The 21039-nt window shown below is 37.7% G+C and overlaps 1 protein-coding gene and 1 long non-coding RNA gene across 2 annotated transcripts in view; both read right to left on the bottom strand.

Moving 5' to 3' along the window:
• The window catches only part of pdgfc (platelet derived growth factor c), a 41798-nt gene extending 29013 nt beyond the window's left edge, over positions 1-12785 (bottom strand). Inside the window, exons 1-2 of the mRNA XM_007551046.2 lie at positions 12289-12785; positions 11945-12145 (exon numbers count right to left, since the gene is read on the bottom strand). Of these exons, the coding sequence (XP_007551108.1) occupies positions 11945-12116 (172 nt within the window). The 5' untranslated portion in view covers positions 12117-12145; positions 12289-12785. The remainder of the gene's footprint in view (positions 1-11944; positions 12146-12288) is intronic.
• Positions 12786-17481: 4696 nt separating this feature from the next.
• LOC103137334 (uncharacterized) lies at positions 17482-19471 on the bottom strand. The gene is made up of 2 exons (XR_476115.2): positions 18962-19471; positions 17482-18821 (listed from the first exon to the last, which is right to left on the bottom strand). It is a non-coding gene; the product is annotated as an uncharacterized LOC103137334 (long non-coding RNA).
• Positions 19472-21039: the final 1568 nt, after the last annotated feature.

Raw genomic sequence — 21039 nt, 5'->3', positions numbered from 1 at the left:
GGTGCTTTGATTATTCCTTTGTGTTTACTTCTTCAGCACTAACCCTGGTGTGTCAGCATGAAAAGGCTCAACAACCTGATAAAGAGGTCTGTGGCTCAAAAGGAGATGATGGTACAGAGAAGGATTCTTCAACAGAACGTACAGCCCTGAGCATCTTTTCATGAGACCGTTATATCACAGCAGTGTTTTCAGTCAGAGGCCTTTTCAGAACCGCTGTAAAACAAACCCCTACAGGAGATCCTTCCTGCCACAGCCTTCACTTCTAAAACAACTATTTGAAGAACCTTGATCCTAACCCTCTTTAGGATCTAAAAAAGTATTTCTGAATCACATTGAATTGAAACAGAAATTTCACCCAGGCAGTAGTGGAAACATATTGCTTCAATTTTCTATTTTCCCAAAACTCATATTAGTCAGGTATGAATAGTGTGTGTCTACAACCAAGGTTATTAGTCAGGGAGTATTTAAACCCCCAAAATGTTTTTCAAACCCATCATTGTCCTAACAAATTGATTTCTAAACATTGTGATGATTGACGCAACATAAGCAACTTTATCCTCATAAAGGTTGTTGTGGTAATTCTGAGCAAATGAATCCTCCAATCAAACAACAACTTCTATTTTCTAATATTTAATTTAGACATTTTTTTTCCTGCAACCTTTCCGTTACCACTTTGAAACTACAATGTGTTGCAATTTTAAAGATGTCACAAGCAAAGAGGGACTTAATGTCACATAAAAATGTCACAAACAGTCATTATTATATGTTCAGCAATGAACCGGATTCTATGTAACAAAACCACATAGGGAGGAAAAACTGAAGGCTTGTCCCTAACTTACTGGAAGAGAGAAGGGGTGAATGAGTAAAATGCATTCTTCCAGTAAGTAAAGGACTCCTGCCAAGTATTATGCTACATTGTACAAGGACAGAAACTCTCATGCTGCAACAAAGTGACAGTTTAATACTCCTCCTAAATTTATTCAATCTCCAACTGTGAATGGAGAAGATGCTCCTCAAAGCAAAATCCCTTCTATACAATAAATAAATGTTTATCATGCTTTTGAAGAACAGCTCAACATATGTGAGATCATTGTCTCCAGAGTCCTTGTTTTATCTTTTTTCTGATTAGTAAGAAGTGAGGATAATCAGCTGCAGAAGTGACTCAGAACAGTTCTGGAATCACTACTTAGAAAGTATCACTGACCTTGTTTATCAAATAGAGATTTTTCAGTTTTATTCTTTGTTCAGACAGCTACACATAAAGTCTGAATGCTTGCACAGTGAGAATAGTAACTCCAGTCTGTCATAAGGCCTAATAGCTAATGTGCATTTTCATTCCAGCTGGGCTGTAGAAATGGATACCCTCCCAGGGGGATCCAAGTGTAAGCATACTATGGCAGAGCATATCCAGAAACCTATTTGTGCTTTGGGAAAAGCCATACATTCTGAAAATAGTGTGCGTTATTGGGTTACAGGCTATGTGTGCCACTGTCATAGTGTCATATCACATCTCACCATGTGCTAGGTGACATAATCCAACCATCACGAGAAAGCGAACTGCAGATGATTACTGTGGCAGGTGTGCATTTGTGTGTTTTATTTCGCACCCTAAATGTATCATGGGTAATATATTTCACATTTACATTCAACACTTTCTGGTTCTTTTCTCTCTCTGCCACCACTGACACTTTCAGATGACCAGTGTTGGATTTATTCCTGTTAGCGTCTTCCTGTTGGAATGACGTCTTATCTCGCATCCGAATCGCTGGAGATGAGAAATGAAAGCAAGCAAAGCGCAGCAATAGAACCTTGATGGGGATCAATATTCACATGGTTGATCCTGTTATTCTTTGCATTGCTTATTGCACTGCAGTAGAGCTTATTGACATCGCTTGGTTTCCTGAGACAGAACCTCCTTTTCAGCACAATCTGCAGACTTAATAGAGCTGAGGTCAGGAATACTCCAAGACCTTAATATGAACCACCTTTATCCATTCCAGTACCAGGTTTGATGTGTGTCTGGGATCTCTGTTGCTGAAATGACCCCGATTTCAACACTACTAAAAATGCATGGGATTGACTGTGCTTAATCAATATATCTAACCCTAAATCCTTTCAATGAGACATACTGTTCCTGATAAGAGAAGTAGTCAAATAGTTAGCCAGAAATTTATTCTAGGCTTTTGTTCTTGGCTTCAGCAATCATGTGGTTTCTCTGGAACTTGCTAAGGGACGTGTCATAATGTGAGAAAGTCTGTATTATATACATATAAAATGTTACTGAAGTTGTTTGCTGTATTATGAGTCCTCTTAGAAATTCATACTGTTTAAAATAAAAGATTTAAAGCCAAACTAGATGATAAGTGTACACAAGGGTACATAAGTTCAGATTTGCCTAAATTAGCTTTAGTAAGTTTAATGCACATTCAACTTCTATGAAAGTATTCATTTAATTTTAAAGATAACATTAATTCAAAAAGGTTCTTGATAAATAATAAAAAAATATATATCAAATAAAATTAACTCAATGTACTAAGCAAACAAGAAACATGAAATATGTAAAAAAAAACGTTCAATGTTTGCATATTACAATGAGCAGTAAACTGCTGAAACACCCAGTGGATTGTGACTTTTTCATAAACAGTTAAAGGATAACAAACACAAAGCACTTTAAGTGACAGCTAATCAAGTGGAAAGCAGCATGTCGAATACTGATGAGCCTTCATGCTACTAATATCCCCTTTAAGGCATTTAGCTCCCCTTCAATCTGTCAATTAATAAAAAAATCTAATCAGTCAACCAGAAATAATATTTGCACAATGAACAGCATTTAGCACAACAGGCCCAGAAAAATATGTCTGCATTTGACCTGACAAACAAACCCGGCATTATATTGTAGCTACACTGCAAACAGTCAGACAGCAGCAATCTGACTAAGAGTGCAGGAGTAGTTCACTGGATTTGTGCTTTATTGCTACTGAATATAAAACACGGTTAAAAAAGTGTTATCTATTAAGACCCATTCCAAGGAGCAATCAGAACCAACACTCAGGTCATCTCATTTACTGCCGAAACCTGTTCTGGTCTGTAGCTATGTGTGTATGTAAACAGCATGAGGCTGTTCACACATACTTAATGTTTACTGATGCGTTCTAAAATTAGACCACTTAATGATGGCGCCTGATAACCATGAAATGCCTCTGCCGCATCAGATGCACTAAGTGGTTTGGATTTACACATGATGGGTCCTGCAGATCATCACAGGGAGGAAGAGAGGAAAGGAAGATGAAAAGCGTTCAGCATTGTGAGCTCAGACACGCTGATCATCAACCACTGCAGATTCTATACTTATAAAACATTTAGGTAAAAAGGGGGAGAATAAGATGTAAAATAAACTTTTTTGAGCTGTAGTCTCCAGCTGAGCTCTCGCTTCAGAGAACAATACCCCTGAGACTCTCTCCTCAACCCCTTCAGACTAGCAGCAGCAGCAATTAGCAAACACCTGGTGGAACTAATTCTTGCTAATAACAAAGCTCCAACTTTCCATGTTGAAGTTCTGACCTCGTGGTGTTTCAGTTGTTCTTCCAAATTAGAACTGGGAAATTCCAACTTCCAAGTGCAGAGCACAGCATGAACCACATGAATGTAGTTGTTAGGAAAATATAACAGCTTGAGTGCTGCAATGAACAGTGTTTCTATATTTACTGTTATCCATCATTGTAATTTTGTTGTTTGTTTGATAAGCCTGTTGAGGTTACCATACAAATGTCTTCTCAGCCCAACGCTCCTAGGAGCAGCTATAAACGGCATAATGGAAAGACACCGTAGTGATGACAAGCTGAAGGTGGCGTGTTGAAAGAGTAGGAGCTTCCTAAAGAGACAAAGGTGAATTTCAAGGGTTCAAATCGCAGTCATATTTATTTTAACATATGTTTGATATATGCACCATTTTTGTAACAACTGGAAGCAACAAGGTTACTTGATTGTGCTATAAAATGGCACTGTGTTTTTGATGAGGGAATAACATTATAGCATGATTAAAGCTGAAAAAAGAACATTTTACATAATACCCCCGTTCCTTTTTTAAAAATAAAAGTTTGCTGATGTGTCAGATTGTTGAAAGGGAATACTTTTAAATTTTTTTGCACTCAGATTAACTTGGGGTAGTTTGGGATATTTGGGAAAGAATGTGAAGAATGCACTGAGTTAAATACTGCTTTATCAACAGTATGCAGCAAGCAGTCTGTGACAAATTAACACAGAGTGTGCAACTAATTCAATAGAATGTAGAAGATGTTCATAAATCATGCCCTGTTTTTAACTGTATTCCTCATCTATCTTTTGAATAAATGTTATTTTCATCTGAATGCAAATTTCACCATAAAAGCATTTTTCAGAAATTTGTTTTTGGCTTCAACTCCATGTTACTCCAACACAAGGTCACTGCATTACAGCACAAAACCCTTGAAAAACACTCTGTATTAGAACATGATGGCATCTGCAACATTTTAAGTTGACCATGTCAAATTCTGGCAGCCATAAGATCCTAAGTGATTATGAAGCTTCTAAGCTCTGCATAAGATGCACTGGATGAGTTTCTTAAAGCCCTAAGATGGTTGTACTGTTTAAACAGTGGAAGCAAGATTTGTCAAGATCCTGTTTTAGAGGAAGCAAGATCTGTTGCAGCAAGAAAGATAATTATTCTAGTCAATAATTAAGGATCATTAAATATCCCTGCCTTCTCTCTGAGCTCATATTTCAGATTTTATCATTTTTGTTTATATTCTACAGTACATATGATTAATCACTGGAGGACAGCACATTTTCCTGTTCTGTCTGAGCTTGTCCTGTCATCTTTTGGAAAATTGCAACTAGGTGAAGATCACAATACATAGAGAATCACTGTTCATTGCAACCCTGAGGCCGATTTATTTTCCAAACAAAATTTATGAGGCTCAGGCTGTGCTCTGCACTCGGAAGTTGGAATTTCCCATTTCCAAGTTGGAAAAACAACTGAAACTCCATGTGAGGTCGGAATTTTAACATGGAAAGCTGGAGGTTTCTTACCAGCAACAATTTCAAAATCCACAATGGTGATATGCATCTAACATGATGAACGCTGAACAGTTTTATGTAGACTTGTGGGTTTACATCTCATTACACCAGTACTGTCCTTCATGTATTTGTGACCCTCATGTTTGAATGCAAATTTGCTTGTGGTAGCTAGTTTGGTCACTGATCACCGTACTCGGATGCAACAAATTCTGTAACGACTGAAATAATCTGTCAGTGGAACTTCTGATTTTTTTATATCCTAAAAGTAAAAGAGTTATTTACTTAAAACAAGCTTCTATAGTTTGCTCTTTTTTCATTTGCACCAGAAACTAGACTGAAAATACTTGGCAAGATTGTGTGTTTTTGCAGTGTGGTCAAAGTGGAAGACATGGGCACACCTCGTAAAAAAGTGACTATTTAAGAACTTAGGTTTTACTGATACTGCAGCTGTTTTTAGAAAAACCATTTAACAAGCGGCATTTAAAAAAAGCTATGAATTGGAAGTTATTTGTAATATTTCAAAAAGTGAAGCACAGAAAACACAGTCACACTGCTGGGTCACTGGTTTATGTTCTGTGATGGTGTCATTGTTGTGTTTCATTATGTATTCATATATAATTTTTAATTTGTATTTTACAATTACAGCAGATTTTCATGCACAGATGGCCAGACTTCATTAAACTATTTTGAACATTAATTTAGAAATTGGGCTTTCTGTTCAGGACTGAAAGAAAGAGGCAGCAGAAACTCCCTCTGTTGTTGCACATCAGAACACTTTTACATAAAACTTTCATGCATACATAATTAATTATCACCACACTGAAATGTGATGCTAGCCTAATTTTAACATGCCATATTAAATTTTGAGAGCAGAAATGCTGAAATTAGCCTAGCATTTTAGCAAACGGCGCCACACAGAAACAGCAGGACCAAGACCTGAGTTAGTTGAAAACCATAGCTCTATATAATTTTAGTACGAGGCAGAGTATAAACAAAGTTTATGTTCTGTGTCTTACTAAAATTAGAGAGCATTGTTTCCATCAGCCAATGCACCTTCCTGGTTCTGATTATGGGTCATCCAACCACGATTCATTACAGCGTAGTTTTGTTTGCATGTTCTGCCAACTTTTAGCAACATAGATAAATTAAAAACATTAAACTGTTTTCTTATTGGAGACCAGAGTATTTCCATTTGATGTTTATCTTCAGACAACCATTACTGGCTAAAGCCTGGCCTAACCACACACAGCTTGACAAACATTAATTTACTATGGCACAGACAAAGTTTGTGTGGACCTTTATTCTGACAGTACAAGTTAAACTTTTTTTTTGAAAACTCCTGACTTTGGGACAGCTGGAGTGTGGGCTCCCTGACATGACAAACTTCAGGCACACATTGGCATGCTTTGCTTGCCAAACACAGCGCTGCATGTTCAAATAGTGCTGACAGGGAAAACTTACATTATACATGGTCTTCCAATGAGGTTTCATGAAAAAAATACACACATGAACGGAGCTGTCTGCATTCGGTAGTCTCTGAAAACTGCTGGCAGTAGTATAAAGATTTACTAAAAGGATTTTCATTTGCAGTCAGATTGACTTTTATGGGATAATTATGATGTTTGGGATATCCATGAAAGTAAAAGTAGAAAGAATAATCTTCATAAACCGGAATATGTTATTTTTTCTGGAAAATGTTTTTGTGTTTGACCTGTCTTTGGTATGTGGTTTTTATCTGACAGCCATTCTAAGTGGTCTCACTGTCGTCCTTTTCGCCTTTCAATGATTTCATTGAACATTGAAACCATTCATGTTCCTGGATGGCCTTAATTTAAAGGAAGTTTTCGCACTGATATAAAGCTACCCAACACAATGATGAACTGCATAGTGCTTCATTTATTCAAGCGTCAAAGTGGAGACTATTCTAAGCTTTTTCATTATGCTGAAGAAGCATCTGACCCGTAATGAATGGAGGCACGCAGCCAAGCCAGTTTATTTCACGAGTTTAAGAGTCATACTGTAGTTTTAAAGTTAGACACAATGGAGGAAACCCTTCAAATGCCATCGAGAAAATCTGAATGCCAGCTGGCTTCACTTGTAGCAGCTGGCAGAAGAGGTTTGAATCTATATAAATCACTATGTCTGCTCTGTACAGGACAAATTTTGTAATAGTGGCTAAGAAAGAAACAATAACATTATTTTGAATCCATCAACTGAACAGCTTATGTTGAAGTGATAAATAAGTGTGTGCATTTATAAGAGAGAATTAGTTTCTTTCTGCCCAGAAAATCATGGCTGAATTGAGGATCTTCAAAACTGTAACTTGGATGTTTCTGGTCTGCAGTGGTCATTGCCTATGAAAATGAACAGAGTTCATCAGACATGGATAACCATATTATCCATGATAAGGTTTATTGATGATGGACGGGAGAGAAATTCAATGGTGTCAGAATGCAGAGAATCAGCTTGTTGGGTATGGAGCTGCAAAGCTGCAGTCCAGTCAACACACCCTACTGCCTATGGTGCCAAAACTATGCAGGTGAGCATCAAAGCTGCACTGCAGAGCAGAGCGTGGAGGAAAGCTGGTGTTACAAATCCTGTTTTCTTTTGCATCACATTAATGGACAGGTGCATGTGCCTGGTTACCTTGGAAGCACATGGAAGCCTGATGCAGTATAGGAAAAAGATCAAACACTTTGATTTCCTCCTACGATAATGCTTCCTCAAAGCATTATCGTAGGTATTCCCTTTTCAGTATATATAAAAATGCCATATATATATCAAAAATAACTTAAAAAAATTAAACTTTCCAATTTAATGCCTTGAAATTGAGCTTGTGTCTCTTTAAGAAGCTCCTGTTCTTTTCGACACTCTGCCTTCAGCATCTCATCTCAACAATGTTTCACCATTAAGCCGTTTATAAATGTTCTTATCAATATTGGAATAAGAAGTAGTTCATTTGCTAAGCTGCACAGTTCCACCAGGTGTTTCCCAATTGCCGCTGCCGCTAGTCTGGAGGAACTGAGTGGGGGAATTGTGAGAGAGAGGGAAATTATGAGTATGAGGTACTCTGTGAAGAGGAAGCTCAAATTAGAGTCTGCGGCTCAAAGGAGATGAATTATAATTATTATTGGAGGATTTCTCAAACATGCATAAAAGGACCAAAGCAACACTCCAGGTATGTTTGTGATGGAGGAATAAAAACGTAAACTTTAAATTATACCCTACCGTTTAAGTGGGCTGTTCATGTCAATAAATGACTGATTGTTCCTGTTTGTTAAAAAAATCCCCACTGAAAATATCTTACTTGTTTATATGCTAGTATGTAAAGCACCTCTGTCCTGAAAGTATGCATACGTGGGACAGTGCACATGTTCCCCATAGGCCTGTGACTCCCTTAACCTTTGTCCTCCCCCCTAATCGCGTAATCTTTAGAGGAACAGCAGTCCCTGTGATCACTGGCTGGTCCAGTGGGGTGCAGACATTCCTCTGATGGTTCAGGGTGTACCATATCGGAATATCACAGGTAATCCTTATCTCCTAGAAATATCTCCTGCTAGATTCTTCTGATGAGATCTGGGCCTGTGCTGATGGCAGAGTGAGGCAGGGATGAAAACAAACCTTCCACGGTAAACACAAGAGAAACCACTTAACTCAGAGAGGTGATATGAGGAGGCGCCCTCTGAGATGACCTGTCTGATTGGGAAGCTGAGATGCATTCTCTGCTGGATGTGCAGTCTTGACAACTGGAGTCTGGGCCAGCAGATCATAGCTTACGGTAATGTTAGAGGGCACAGTGAACTCTACAGCATTAAGAGAAGCCATCATAGCTTAATAGCACAAGCTCATACAGGCCAGGAAGTAATAAACTGAAGTCAGAGTGAAGTGTAGCTTTTTTAAAAACTCTATTTGCAAAGATTGGAAGCATTGATTTACATCAGCACAGCATTTTAATGATCAAAAATATAAATGCCTATCATTTTCCTTGTCCAATATAAAATACATTTTATAGAAACACTTAAAGTAGATCTCCTTTAACTGGCTGTAGAAAATAAATAATGTATCTCCTGAGGCTTTAATGAAGGGCCAAAGTTGTATTTTTTACACCTGTAGGGAAATGTTGTAAAAATTAGGTTTAACAGAACAATCCTTTCCAGTTCTTTAGGGAATCCTTGAATAATTAGCTTTTAAATAAAGTCATAGAACAACATGTTAGTATTACTAACCTCTGTTTGGTGATAAAAGTAGGTATATTTGCTGTGGTTTGATAAAACTGGTGGCTGGGCGTCTGAAAGCCAATGAGTAAACATTACATTTATGTTTTTTGAGACTCATCTAAAAACAGCACTTTCCATGTCCCTGCTGAGAAAGAGCTACCCCTCAGCATGATCCTGCTACTGCCATATTTCACAGAGGAGATGGTGTGTCTAGGGCAGAGATGTTCCCAGATCAGTTTTTCTAAGACCCAATCAAGTCTCAAGTCTTTTCCTCTGATTCAAAGTGAAGTGTCAATTATCTAATGACTGAAAAAAACATCCAGGTCACTTCTAACCCTGCTGATCCAGGTTCAAAATCCAAACCTGTCCCATTTGTCCTTTTTAATCCTTAATTACATGAAACTACTAACTTTTTTTCTTTTAATCTGCATCTACAGCAATATTCTTATTATTTCACATTTAATTTACTATCCAAATATATGTTAGACTGTTTTATATTATTTTCAAAATTGTTCAGATATAACGTCTGCTAATTTGAAAATATAAATAACATTTGAAATGGATTCAAATATGTTTATGTTCAACTTCTTAATTAATCAAAAAATGTTTTTCTCTGTCATGAATAATTTAGCAGCTTTTTTCAACTACTGTTCTATATTTAATAATCTAGCTTGGAGCATTTTCTTCTCTGGGGCCATTAAAAACTTCAGTTTTCAAAGTTTTTATTTAACCTCAATGTGCTTCGCTCACTTTTCAAAAACTTTTTAAAATATTGGTTTGGACATTTTGGTAAGTTTTATAACGGGACAGAATCTTTTATTCACAAAAGCATGAAGTCCAGGAAATGAAATGATGTGTTGATCTGGCCAGACGACTTTTAACCCTATTTCAGTTTGCAAAATATACACAGCCGAGATGCTCTTCTAAATGACATATCTCTACTTTTTCATCTTGTAAATATTAGGCATGCAGGTAACACACGAAAATGTCAAGTGCAATATTAAATTCCCAGAGCAGGAGGAAGATAAATGTTAATTCATGAGGACAATGTGCAATATTCAGACTGCAGTGTTAGAACCCTTTCCTTTCTTGAGTTTTGTCAAAATCATTTACTGTGACTGATGGTTATCTACACAGCACTCGCTCTCAGCTGGAGAAGTTCCCATCTGATATCTTATGGAGTCATCAGCAGCCACTTGCCAAGTTTAATACGACTGGGGACTGTAACTCTCAAAGCAACTACTACTAAACATGCCAGACAGGTTTGGCTCTCTCCCCACGATCTGATCGATATCACATTGTGTCTCAAAGCGTCAGAAATCAAGTGGGGCAGCGTAGTGAGCATTCAGACACCGGTGAAAGGTCACAGGCTGCCTGACCATCTTCTCCTCCCTCATCCTTGTTGTGCTTCCCTCCTCAGTTGTCCTGATTAAACCTGGAAGTCCCATTGAGGGGGTCTGATTTCTCAGCCCTGACTGTTACTGTAGTGAAGTCACTGTTGCATGTCCTCCTCCTGGCTGATAAATGGATTTTGACACATCTACTGGAACTTACAACAAATACACCTTCTTCTTCATCCTACACATATGATTTCACTCATTTGATTTTTAGTGAAAGTAAGGTTATTTTTAACCCTTTAGTATTTAGCCACCGGAAAATATTTGGTTCAAAGGTTTTGAAACTGTGGAGCACACGACTTGCTCATGGATTAGAAGCACTCTGTAGTCAAAAGAAGAAAAAACAACTTACCAACAATGAATAATTTATTATGTCATATATGGATAAGGAGAGTGTAATGCTTCATTCCCACATTTCTCACCCCACCGCACATCTAATTCCTGCCCTGATGATGGGGTCTGTTAATGATTGGACATCTCAGTAAAACAGGAGAATTTTACACATTACTGGTTATTAATTGTTTACTTTAACTCTACAACCGCAGATGCTATGACTTCTTAAAATTACTTAATTATTATTTTTGTTCCGGCAACATGGCATGATTGATTGCTTCATGCTGCTTTCAGCTTTTAGACATCCACACTGCAGCATAGAAAGGTTTAAGATGATACCTTTAATCAAAGGTCATAACTGTCAGTCATATAACAGCATGATGAGAGCTTAAAAACTTTTGATTAAGGTCTGAAAGATACTATTGTCTGCGGCCAGTGCTGCACACTCCCAACTCCCCAAGCAACAAAGAACTTGGTTGTCAGAAATCCCATGATGACAGAAATGCACATTTCCAGCTAGAGACAAACTTGCCCTTAACATGAGATGAACATAAAACATAAGAAAACATCTTTTCTGAATTAATGCTCTTGATCCCAGTCAGTTCAGTAGGTAGGTAAATTACATGACCTGGAGCAATTTCTGTTGGATGAATGGAGCCTTTTTTATCCTCACAAGGAAAACTTTTCCCCAGGGACATGGAATTTCAGGAGGGTTTCCCCTCTTATGTATACACACAAGGGTAAAATTTAAAGGTAAAAGGTAATTTGCAACTTCTCATCCTGAGCAATGTTTGAACTAACTGAAATGCAACCTTTCACACAATTTCACTTGCATTTTTAGGAGTTACTGAAAGCCAAGTAAGAAGGAATCTATTGCTATGTCCGTGTGAGAAAGTTGCAAGGCAATGTGCACTTTAATAACTTTAAGACAGACAGACTTACCGTTTGGCTCCTTTATACTTGAAAGTTGTAATTTGCTGACATCACTGGATTCGGCTTCGGTGCCATATTGTTGGAGAAGCGATGCAAGAAGGAATATTAATAAAAGGATCATTTGGATGAGTGGTAGTTGGCAATCACAAAGCTGGACTCTGGTCTGGATCACCACAAACATGCGGGACACAAGTGTAGTTTTGGACACATCTGGAGAGTACAAGCAATGAGTAAAATCCACATAATCTTAATCAGAAGTTCTTCCTCATAACACGAAAAAACATATAACTGATGAATGAGGATCTTCTCCGAGGCGTTCAAACTTGTTTCTGCTGCGCAGTGCGGGTGCGCACCTGTTGGCTCTGAGGAAAGTCGAATATTTGTGCTGAAGAAAGTTTAAGCAATTAAAATCCCAGCAACATGGTTTGAAAATCGCCTTTATGCACGCGTATCATCTATGGCACAGGGCGATCAAAAATACACAGATGCATTTCGGCTCAATTGCGCGCTCATGGTGTGTTCCACACTTCGTCATATAAATCCCGTCAGATCTTTACGCTTTAGACCCAAAGCTCTCACACAGAGAGAGACTGCGACGGAGTCCAGCAACCTGATACAGTCCGAGCAGAGAAAACTATCCGGAACTCCGAGACGAGATCTGTTGTCTGGCGCAGTCAAGAGTCATAACTTGTAGACTGAGATAAAATATCGCTGCGCGGACGGGGTTGGGTTTTTGGAGACTGGCAACTGACGGCACAACAGGTGCTGCGCATAAAGCACAACTTTCCAGCCAAGGGAACTCCCCTGGATGTTAACCATTACGTTGCTGTCTGGGTCTATGATGTCCTTGGCCGTCCCATTCTGTCATCCAATGGCTTACTTTCCCTGTTTTCAAGCTTCAGGATTGAAAAAGAGAGAGAGAAAAAAAACATCAGCTTGGCTCGCAGAACAAAGACGGGATCAAGCTTTTGTAATAGCTTTGCAGAAGCATCTAAAGAAAGAAATGACACGTGGTCCAATTAGTTAATAAAAATAGAACTACATTAACAAAAACTACTAAATAAAAAAGTATAAAACTAAGCTGACGAATAGTTTGTTTTTGGTTTATCCCTGTGTCTGAGAGAAAAAAAAATAATTATTTTCGTATTAGGAACAACCATTACTTGCCAAGTTTCAATTTAATCCACTTCATCAGCATTTATATCTTGAATATCTGATTGAAATAATATGAAGATATTTATCTTCATATCATAGGAGTATACTTTATTCTTCCTCACCTCACTGAAGAAACTGAATTATCCATAAAAGCACATTTTTAAAGAAATAATTTTAACAAGTTACTTTAACTTACAGTGAATTAAAGTGGAAAAAAAATGACCAGTTGGATACTAAATTCTTTTATCGTTCATGTTTCTGAGGAAGGAAATGTTAAAGGGCTTCCCAATTTGTTATATCAAAGCAGAGTCGCTGCTTGGAACAATACTCCCTCCTGTTCCCAATTTCCTTTTCTCTCCAGCACGGTGCAGTACCTCATCAACTGTTTCATGTAGTTCCTCCCACCCCACTGTTGGCTAAACCCACCAGTATCCCCACGCTGTAGGTTAAATCTGCTGCGGCACAGACACAACAATCAAAGGAGTTCTGGAGACATATTGAACCTATTGAGTTAGAGGCATGATGCAATGCTGCAGCAATTTACCCCCAGTCTCGCATAGCTCAGAACTACACAGCACTACCACCTCAAAGAGAGCAAAGAGCAGCCTTCTCTGTGGCACCAAGGTTTAAGGGAGAGTTTTTTGTGCTTTTAATCTAAGTGAACTGCTTGAAGAAAAAAGCATGGCAAATTGATGCAGTCATTTCATAATTGTATTGCCCCTGTGGAGGGAGGCAAATGGAGGTCTTCATGTGATTTCTGCAAGGGCCAAGGCCCTTTTGTGTAAAGGAGAGTATCACATTCCAGCTCTGCAAGGGCCTGCAGCAGATGTCAGCACTTCACTTTGTGGAATCCCTCTCTTTTACACACACGCACGCACGCACGCACACATTTATGTGCACAGTCTTTCACCCCAGGAGGTTCTGTCTGCAAAAGTTGAGTATTTTGTCTCTTTTTCCACATTTGATCACCACTTCCAGGGTGGTCTTGCAAAATACACAGGCTTTGATACCAAGAAATAAAATAAACAGAGGAAATTAGGGACAAGGTAAACCATTTGGGTCACAGCTTATGGGCAGAGACATGTCGACTGGTGGGAGGGGTCACCATGTGTGTGTAATAGAGAAATCAGTCATCACCTCTCATATGAATATCGCTAGGTTTGCTTGATTACTTTGGATATTAATTGGTCAAACAAACACTTGCCCTCTTTCAATGATTTCTTACTAACAACCAGATCAAATATTACAGAAAGTGGAAGTTTAGTTCCATTTTCTGCAAATGGAACAGAAAATTCCATTTACAGAAATGGAATTTCTGTAAATGGAATTTACTTAATTGCTAAAGCAGTTAGAGTTTATTCCAAAACTGTTATGCTCAGAGGGGCAAGACTTTTGAGATTACCAACATCTCTAGATTTTGTTCAGACATAAGTTTTATTTCCATCCTTACATCAAAAAAGTCAACAAAGAGGGGCAGATAACAGTTTCTGAGTGTTACTAGTTGGTCATGTAGCCTCTTTATTGTATCAGTGAATCTCTGATGAGCTCTTGCTTTTGAAAGAACCTTAGAAAACATGCCCACTTTGGTATCAATTGCCCCAAGCTGCACTTGGCTTTGAAACCAGAGCCCCCTGGTGGTGCCCCTTGGGGCTACAGACAAGCACTGGCCCTAGTAGTATATGAACTTCTTCCAGTTCTTAGTTTTTCTATTGTTGGTAAGGAAATGTCAAAAGTTTGTTTAGACTAAATATTCTAATTTATTGTAATAAAATAATCCTATTTTCTAATATGCTTCTCTTGTGTAGGGTTAGGGGAGCTGTCATTTAAGCATATTTGATTTACTTCTTCATGAAACACTCAGTACTAATTCAGATTATGCAAGTTTTTTTCAACTTTTTGAATTGTTTTGTCTCATTTTTATTAAAGAGGCAAATTAAGACTTTAAGTCAATTGGATGAATAACCAGTTTTTTTTAGTTTATTTTTAGTGTTTACATGTAGAGGCTCTTCCAATCAAATAGAAATCAACTCAAATTAATCTGCTTGCATTTGAAAACTAGAGCTGGCCAATATGCTCTACTACTAGATAAAACAATCCAGCATGAACAGGTACTATTAAAACTGTTAAACAACACTAATACAAGAAACACAAGCAAACATTTAGACAAAAAAACTCACTCAAGTTTGAAAGCTAAAGAATAGAAACAAGCCTTTAAGTGGGATTTAAATATGTGAGGGTTCCTGATTTGAAGTGCCAGTCCATTTCATGCCTGTAAGACAAGAACTTTGAATCAATTCTAAAATAGACAGGAAGCTAGTGCAGGGAAAGTAAAACAGGAGCGATACGATCACATTTACGTGTGGCTGTCAGAAGTCGTTAGGCAACATTTTTAACCAGCTGCAGATGAGAGAGCGAGGACTGGCTCCTACAAAAATAATCTGTACTGCTGCAATAATCAAGTCTGAAGATGAAAGCTTATATCACTCAAACTCTGGGAACAAAAGAGGTCTCGACCTTCACAAAAGACCTAAACTTGAAAGAAAAACTGTGATGACTGCTTGTGTTGTTTTTTCTAAAGATTATGAAAGATTACACCAAATGATTTTCTGAAGGTGTCAAAAGGTCAAAGATCAGTAACTGTGAGAATATTAGCTGATGGTAGATCTTTTATTTTTCCATCACTTAGTTTCAGAAAGTTAAGTCCCATCCACTAATGTCATTAAAACAGCCCAATAAGGAATTAGATGGTTCTACATATTTCTACGGGTTCAGATGGATCTGAGTCATGACATTGGCAGAACATCTGAGCTTGTCTGAGATGGGGATTGAAGGGATTTGCTAATCTAATTGATGTACAAAACATCCATTCACTTTACCACTGATTGGCTGAAATCTCTTTCAGATTATGAATATATTGCTTTCTTACAAATTAGTTTTCCCCCGTCTTCTTTAGAATAACTCGCCAGATTTGGTTTCGATAAATATTTTCATTTGGATCAGATGTTTTGTTATTTTCATCTAATTTCTGTGTGAAATTTCTGCACTGATGTACAAGTTTTGCCTCCAGACATCCAAAGAGCTCAAACTCACTCAGTGGTTCTGACAAAGTGAACAGTCTCTTCTGACCCACATCTTTTGCTGTTCTTTGCTTGATGTTTTGATTCATGGATTTCCAGGTCAAAACATGAAATGAAATCCCAGACATGCTCATAAGCTTTAGTAGGACATTCAGACACTTTACATTAAGTCACTATCAATCAAATTTTATTTCCATAGCACATTTCAGCAGCAAGACATTTCACGGTGCTTTACATAATTAAAGAAGAAATAAAAACAATATGTGACATTAATAAATAGATGAAAAGTAAAGATAAAACCATCAAAAATATCGAAGACATCAAAACCCACACTCTAACCCTAATTTAGCCATAAGCAACTCTAAACAGGTGGGTTTTAAGTTGAGATTCAAAGGCACCCAGTGTTTCAGCTGCTTTACAATTTTCTGGAAGTTTGTTCCAGATTTGTGGTGCATAGAAGCTGAATGCTGCTTCTCCTCGTTTGGTTCTGGTTCTGGGGATGCAGAGCAGACCAGAACCAGAAGATCTGAGGGGTCTAAGAAAATAAGAAAATATTGAACCAAAGTAAAACAGAAACAGCTGACAAAAGAAAAGGAACAAAGGAACACAGAAATGAGCAAAACCTAAAACCAACAACCCAAGATCTTGACATCTGGAAACATTGTTTTAAAATAAGACTAATTTCATACACTTCAAGCCTTTATTTAATTCCACTTTTAGAGTAATCACATTTTGAAAAGTTAAACTATTCATCGTTGTCATTTAATTTTTTTATCCAGCTTATTATGCATTTCTCCTCTGTCAGTAATACAGTTCACCTAAAGCCTTATCCATGTATATTGATGTCCTAATATTCACAAGAGAGTTAAAAAGAATTCAAACTGAAGTGAGTAAATAAATAAAATGGTACCAAATCATTCTTGGCTGAATGTTGATGTAAACATGAAGTCACTGTTTACACCTGTTCGATTTTAGGACCATCATTCTTATTTTCATCCTCAATTTTTCTACAAAGTAAAATCTTGTCCCCACAAAGTAACCTCCAGACTCAGATTTCTGGCTCGGTGCCCCTAATGTCATTTTAGTTAGCGTTGTACTTATGAAACATAAGCTGATGGGGAAGACCCAGCTCCCATTAAAACAATCTGCTTATTTAATGTTTGAAAGGTCAGATGCACCACTCTGCCAAATTTAATTATTCTGAGAACCTGCTCTCTGCAAATGAGAAATCTTATAATCAGGATGCCTGTACATAACAGATTGGAAGATGTGCTTATATTTGTGTGTATGTGTTTTTTTTGTTTTTTTTTAAACAAAATCATAATTAGCTAAGCATTATTTGAGCATATATGCTATGAGTTTGGGGTTACTTGCATGAAACCTTCAGGGCAAATGGACAACTATAACCCATTTATAGGGCACTCAGAAATATCTTTAATTTCAAAATTTCTACCTCAAACTGTAACTGGAGGGTTCAAATGACGCCTTTAGATTTTTCATTTGAGGCAGAAATTCAAGTTTAAAAAAGTTAGACGACACCATCATTGAAACCGATGTCAAGTTGGTAAGCAAAGGTCTCACTGCCAGCACCGATGGTTCAGGACAATCTTCTCGTTCCTGCTTTAAGTTGATCAGAATTCCTAAGAACTTCTACCTTCACAACAAACTGAGTGGGTTTGAATCAAAGGATTAGTAAATGTAAAGGCACTTAATCCCCACAGTTAACTAATGTGAGCCTGCTTTTCTTCCAAAGACCATCTGGACCTTGTTGGAAGAATTGCATCAACTTTTTGAATTTCTAGAAGAGTTGAGGAAAATCAGACAGATTTTCGGAAAATCAGACAGATTTTCGGAAAATCAGACAGATTTTCGGAAAATCAGACAGATTTTCGGAAAATCAGACAGATTTTCGGAAAATCAGAGAAGAGACCCCAGAACTGCAACATAGAAAGATTGTGCAAAGAGCAATGATCAAAGATCCAGCTCTCTGTACGCTTCAGAAATGCAAGATGCTACTGGAGAAGATAAAATGCTGTCCAGTCAGCAAAAGGTGTCATCCTTTTGGGCCAGACTCTGGTACAGGGAGAAATTATAGACAGAAAAAGAGGTTAATGCAAAATTATTTATCAAAAAAGTGAATATGCAGATGGGTTCTTGGGACATAGTTCCAGCAGGGCACTAGAAAGCCTCCCCAACAATGTGATTTAGAGCCTGTTCTGGTCCCCAAATGCATTTTTAAACGAGTGTCACATCTTGCCTCAAAAAAAGAAGTTCCAAACCATAAACGGTAGTTTAATACAGGCACTGCAAAATAGCTTCTTCTGTGCCACATGCCATCTCCACTACTGCTTAGTTAACACCGTTTGAAGTCATTACCTTTTCTGTTTTATGACATCAGTCTCTTTATCATGTACATAAAGATTGAGTTGAAAGGCTTGTGGATTGCTAATCAAGAGGAAGATACGTAAAAACCAAGCACAGCTCCGCCATCTTGTTACTACCTTCTCCTACCACATTGTGCAACACCCACTATTCAAGTATTTTTGGTTCCCCAAAGTGGTGGAAACAGGCGTTGGCTCTTAGCAAGGCACTGAAGTTTGAAGGTACGTGAACCAAACCAGTTCAAGGATTAGAGTTTTCCTGGAGGAAAAGGCCTATGGGAGAAACAATAAGTGATCAGTTGGAGGTTTGAACATAATAATAATAATAATAATAATAATAATAATAATAATGAGCAAGGCTTAATCATGAGGAATGGCAGAAGTTCCAGGAGGAGGCGAGTCAACCCACAGACCTGAGGTTGGCAGGTGTTTGATCATTGATGGTCCAGTGATGGTTTGTTTCCTCTGTCCTGGTTGGAGCTGATGAGTAATGATAAGGCAGGTGAGTGAAGCGGTGGAACGGGTGAGGAACCAAGGGAGCAGCTGTGTGGGGGATGGCAAAGATGGGGAGAGATTAAGGTAGGAGATCTTCACACAGATACCAGGACTTAGCAAGCAGCTTGTTAGAGTCCTGAACTCATACATAAACAGAGGAATACAGTTTCTGTCAGTGGAGACAAGAAAAGCTCAAGTCAGGACTGCAGGGATCCTGGAACCAAAACATTAGAGGCCCGATTACAACTCTGGTGAGCAAAACAATCTGGCAGCTGGTTTAGGGAGCCAACTCCTCTTTAAGCACCTGCTGAGGAACCTTAATGAGCTGCAGCTGCGGCGCTTGCACCTGCGGTCACACCCTGGAGAGAGTGATGAGAGAAACAACAAACAGCCTCTACTCAGCTCTGAGGATGTGACTAGACAGTTGTGCAAAGTATTAATCCAGGGTACCAATAACTGCACAAGATATTTTCTTATACACTATTATTATGAAACACATTCATTTTCACATCAAGACAACCTGTAAGCAAATTATAAGCAATAACCAATTTAAAATTGTTTTACAGATTCCATCAGACTCTCTGCTTTTTGATGTAATTTATCCTGTAAGATGAGCTTCTTTAGCTTCCAACTCCTGTGATAAATGTTAAAGTTTTGTGCACTAAACCTCTCTGGGTTTAATCAAAGATCCACACCTCACTTCTAAAATAAAAACAGACACAGTACCAAGAAGTTCATAGCCAATTAGACATGCGTCTGATGACACCAGTGTGTCTCCAGAAGTGAAGTAGTAGCACAGGGGGGATTTGCATGCCAGACATTATTAGATCGCATCAAACTGCATCAATCCAGCCTGACACATTCCTGGATCTGCACCCTGTTGTGCAGCACACCCAGCTTTTAGAGCCAGATTTTTCTTTTTTAACCAACACAAAAGAGTCTTTGAGTTCAACTAATTGTATCTTTAGTGTAACAGAACCATGGCTTGGGTCATGGATTATTTATCCATATACATGTGGATTTGATTAACTTGTCTATGTAAATAAAGCCAGAAGATGTGGGATCAAACTAAGAGAATCACTGTGAACTAAAATTGTGGGTTAAATTATTTCTGTTTTGTTTCCCAAAATATTTCATTTTCACTGATGAGACCAAAGGTCAGACTTGTATGTTTCTTTTCATAATTGAAAAATAATACAAAACCTTCTGGGTAATAAAACACATTTCTGGGTAGAAAAGTTATGGCTGTAAATAATATCCAGAGAATTTTTTGTGTTAGGGTTTAAAGGGTTTAAAAGGATTTGAAACAGATGAAAATCTTTCAGAAAATTATAATTAATCTTCATCAAATAAGTTTTATTTATGAAGACTGACTCAGATTTCTTCACTTCATCCAACACTTTAATATAAAACTTGTTCTTGGTTGTGAGTCAAATAAGTTAAAAGTGAGCGTTTATAAATGGTGCATGTGATTTAAATTCAGAGGCATTGTGTTGGAAAATAAACTTATGTTTGTGAAAATATTTTAGAGTCACACTGTGGGCAGATCATCCACAAAACAAACTTTTGAAAGATTGGTGTTATACGTAGCAAACCCTGTCCACACTGTGTTGCCTCCAGTTTCCTGCTTGTTCTGCATTTGGGTCCTCAGTTCTACTTGGAGACAAATCTACCAACCACTGCAAACATGAAATTCACTTTAAAACTTGGATTCAATTATTTCTTTGATATGTTCTTAATGTGATGTAGTATAATTGTAAAATATATTTTGATAAAGAATCAAGCACCAGAATTCTTCTGTCCCTCTATTTCACCATAAAAATGATAATAAAATCAAAGTTTATTTCTACATTCAGTTGCTTAACTTCAGTCATATAGAAATGAATAACAATACACTGGAAAATATATCTTGTATTTTTTTTAAATTTACACTGATAAATAATAAATATCAGCACCCCCACACATGTGGAGGAATATGATGACAATGATCTAAATA

This window comes from Poecilia formosa, unplaced genomic scaffold, assembly GCF_000485575.1.
Source record: "Poecilia formosa unplaced genomic scaffold, Poecilia_formosa-5.1.2 Scaffold39, whole genome shotgun sequence".
Lineage (NCBI taxonomy): Eukaryota > Metazoa > Chordata > Actinopteri > Cyprinodontiformes > Poeciliidae > Poecilia > Poecilia formosa.
The sequence above is the reverse complement of the archived record's forward strand: the minus strand, read 5'-3'. Positions and strand labels throughout refer to the sequence as shown.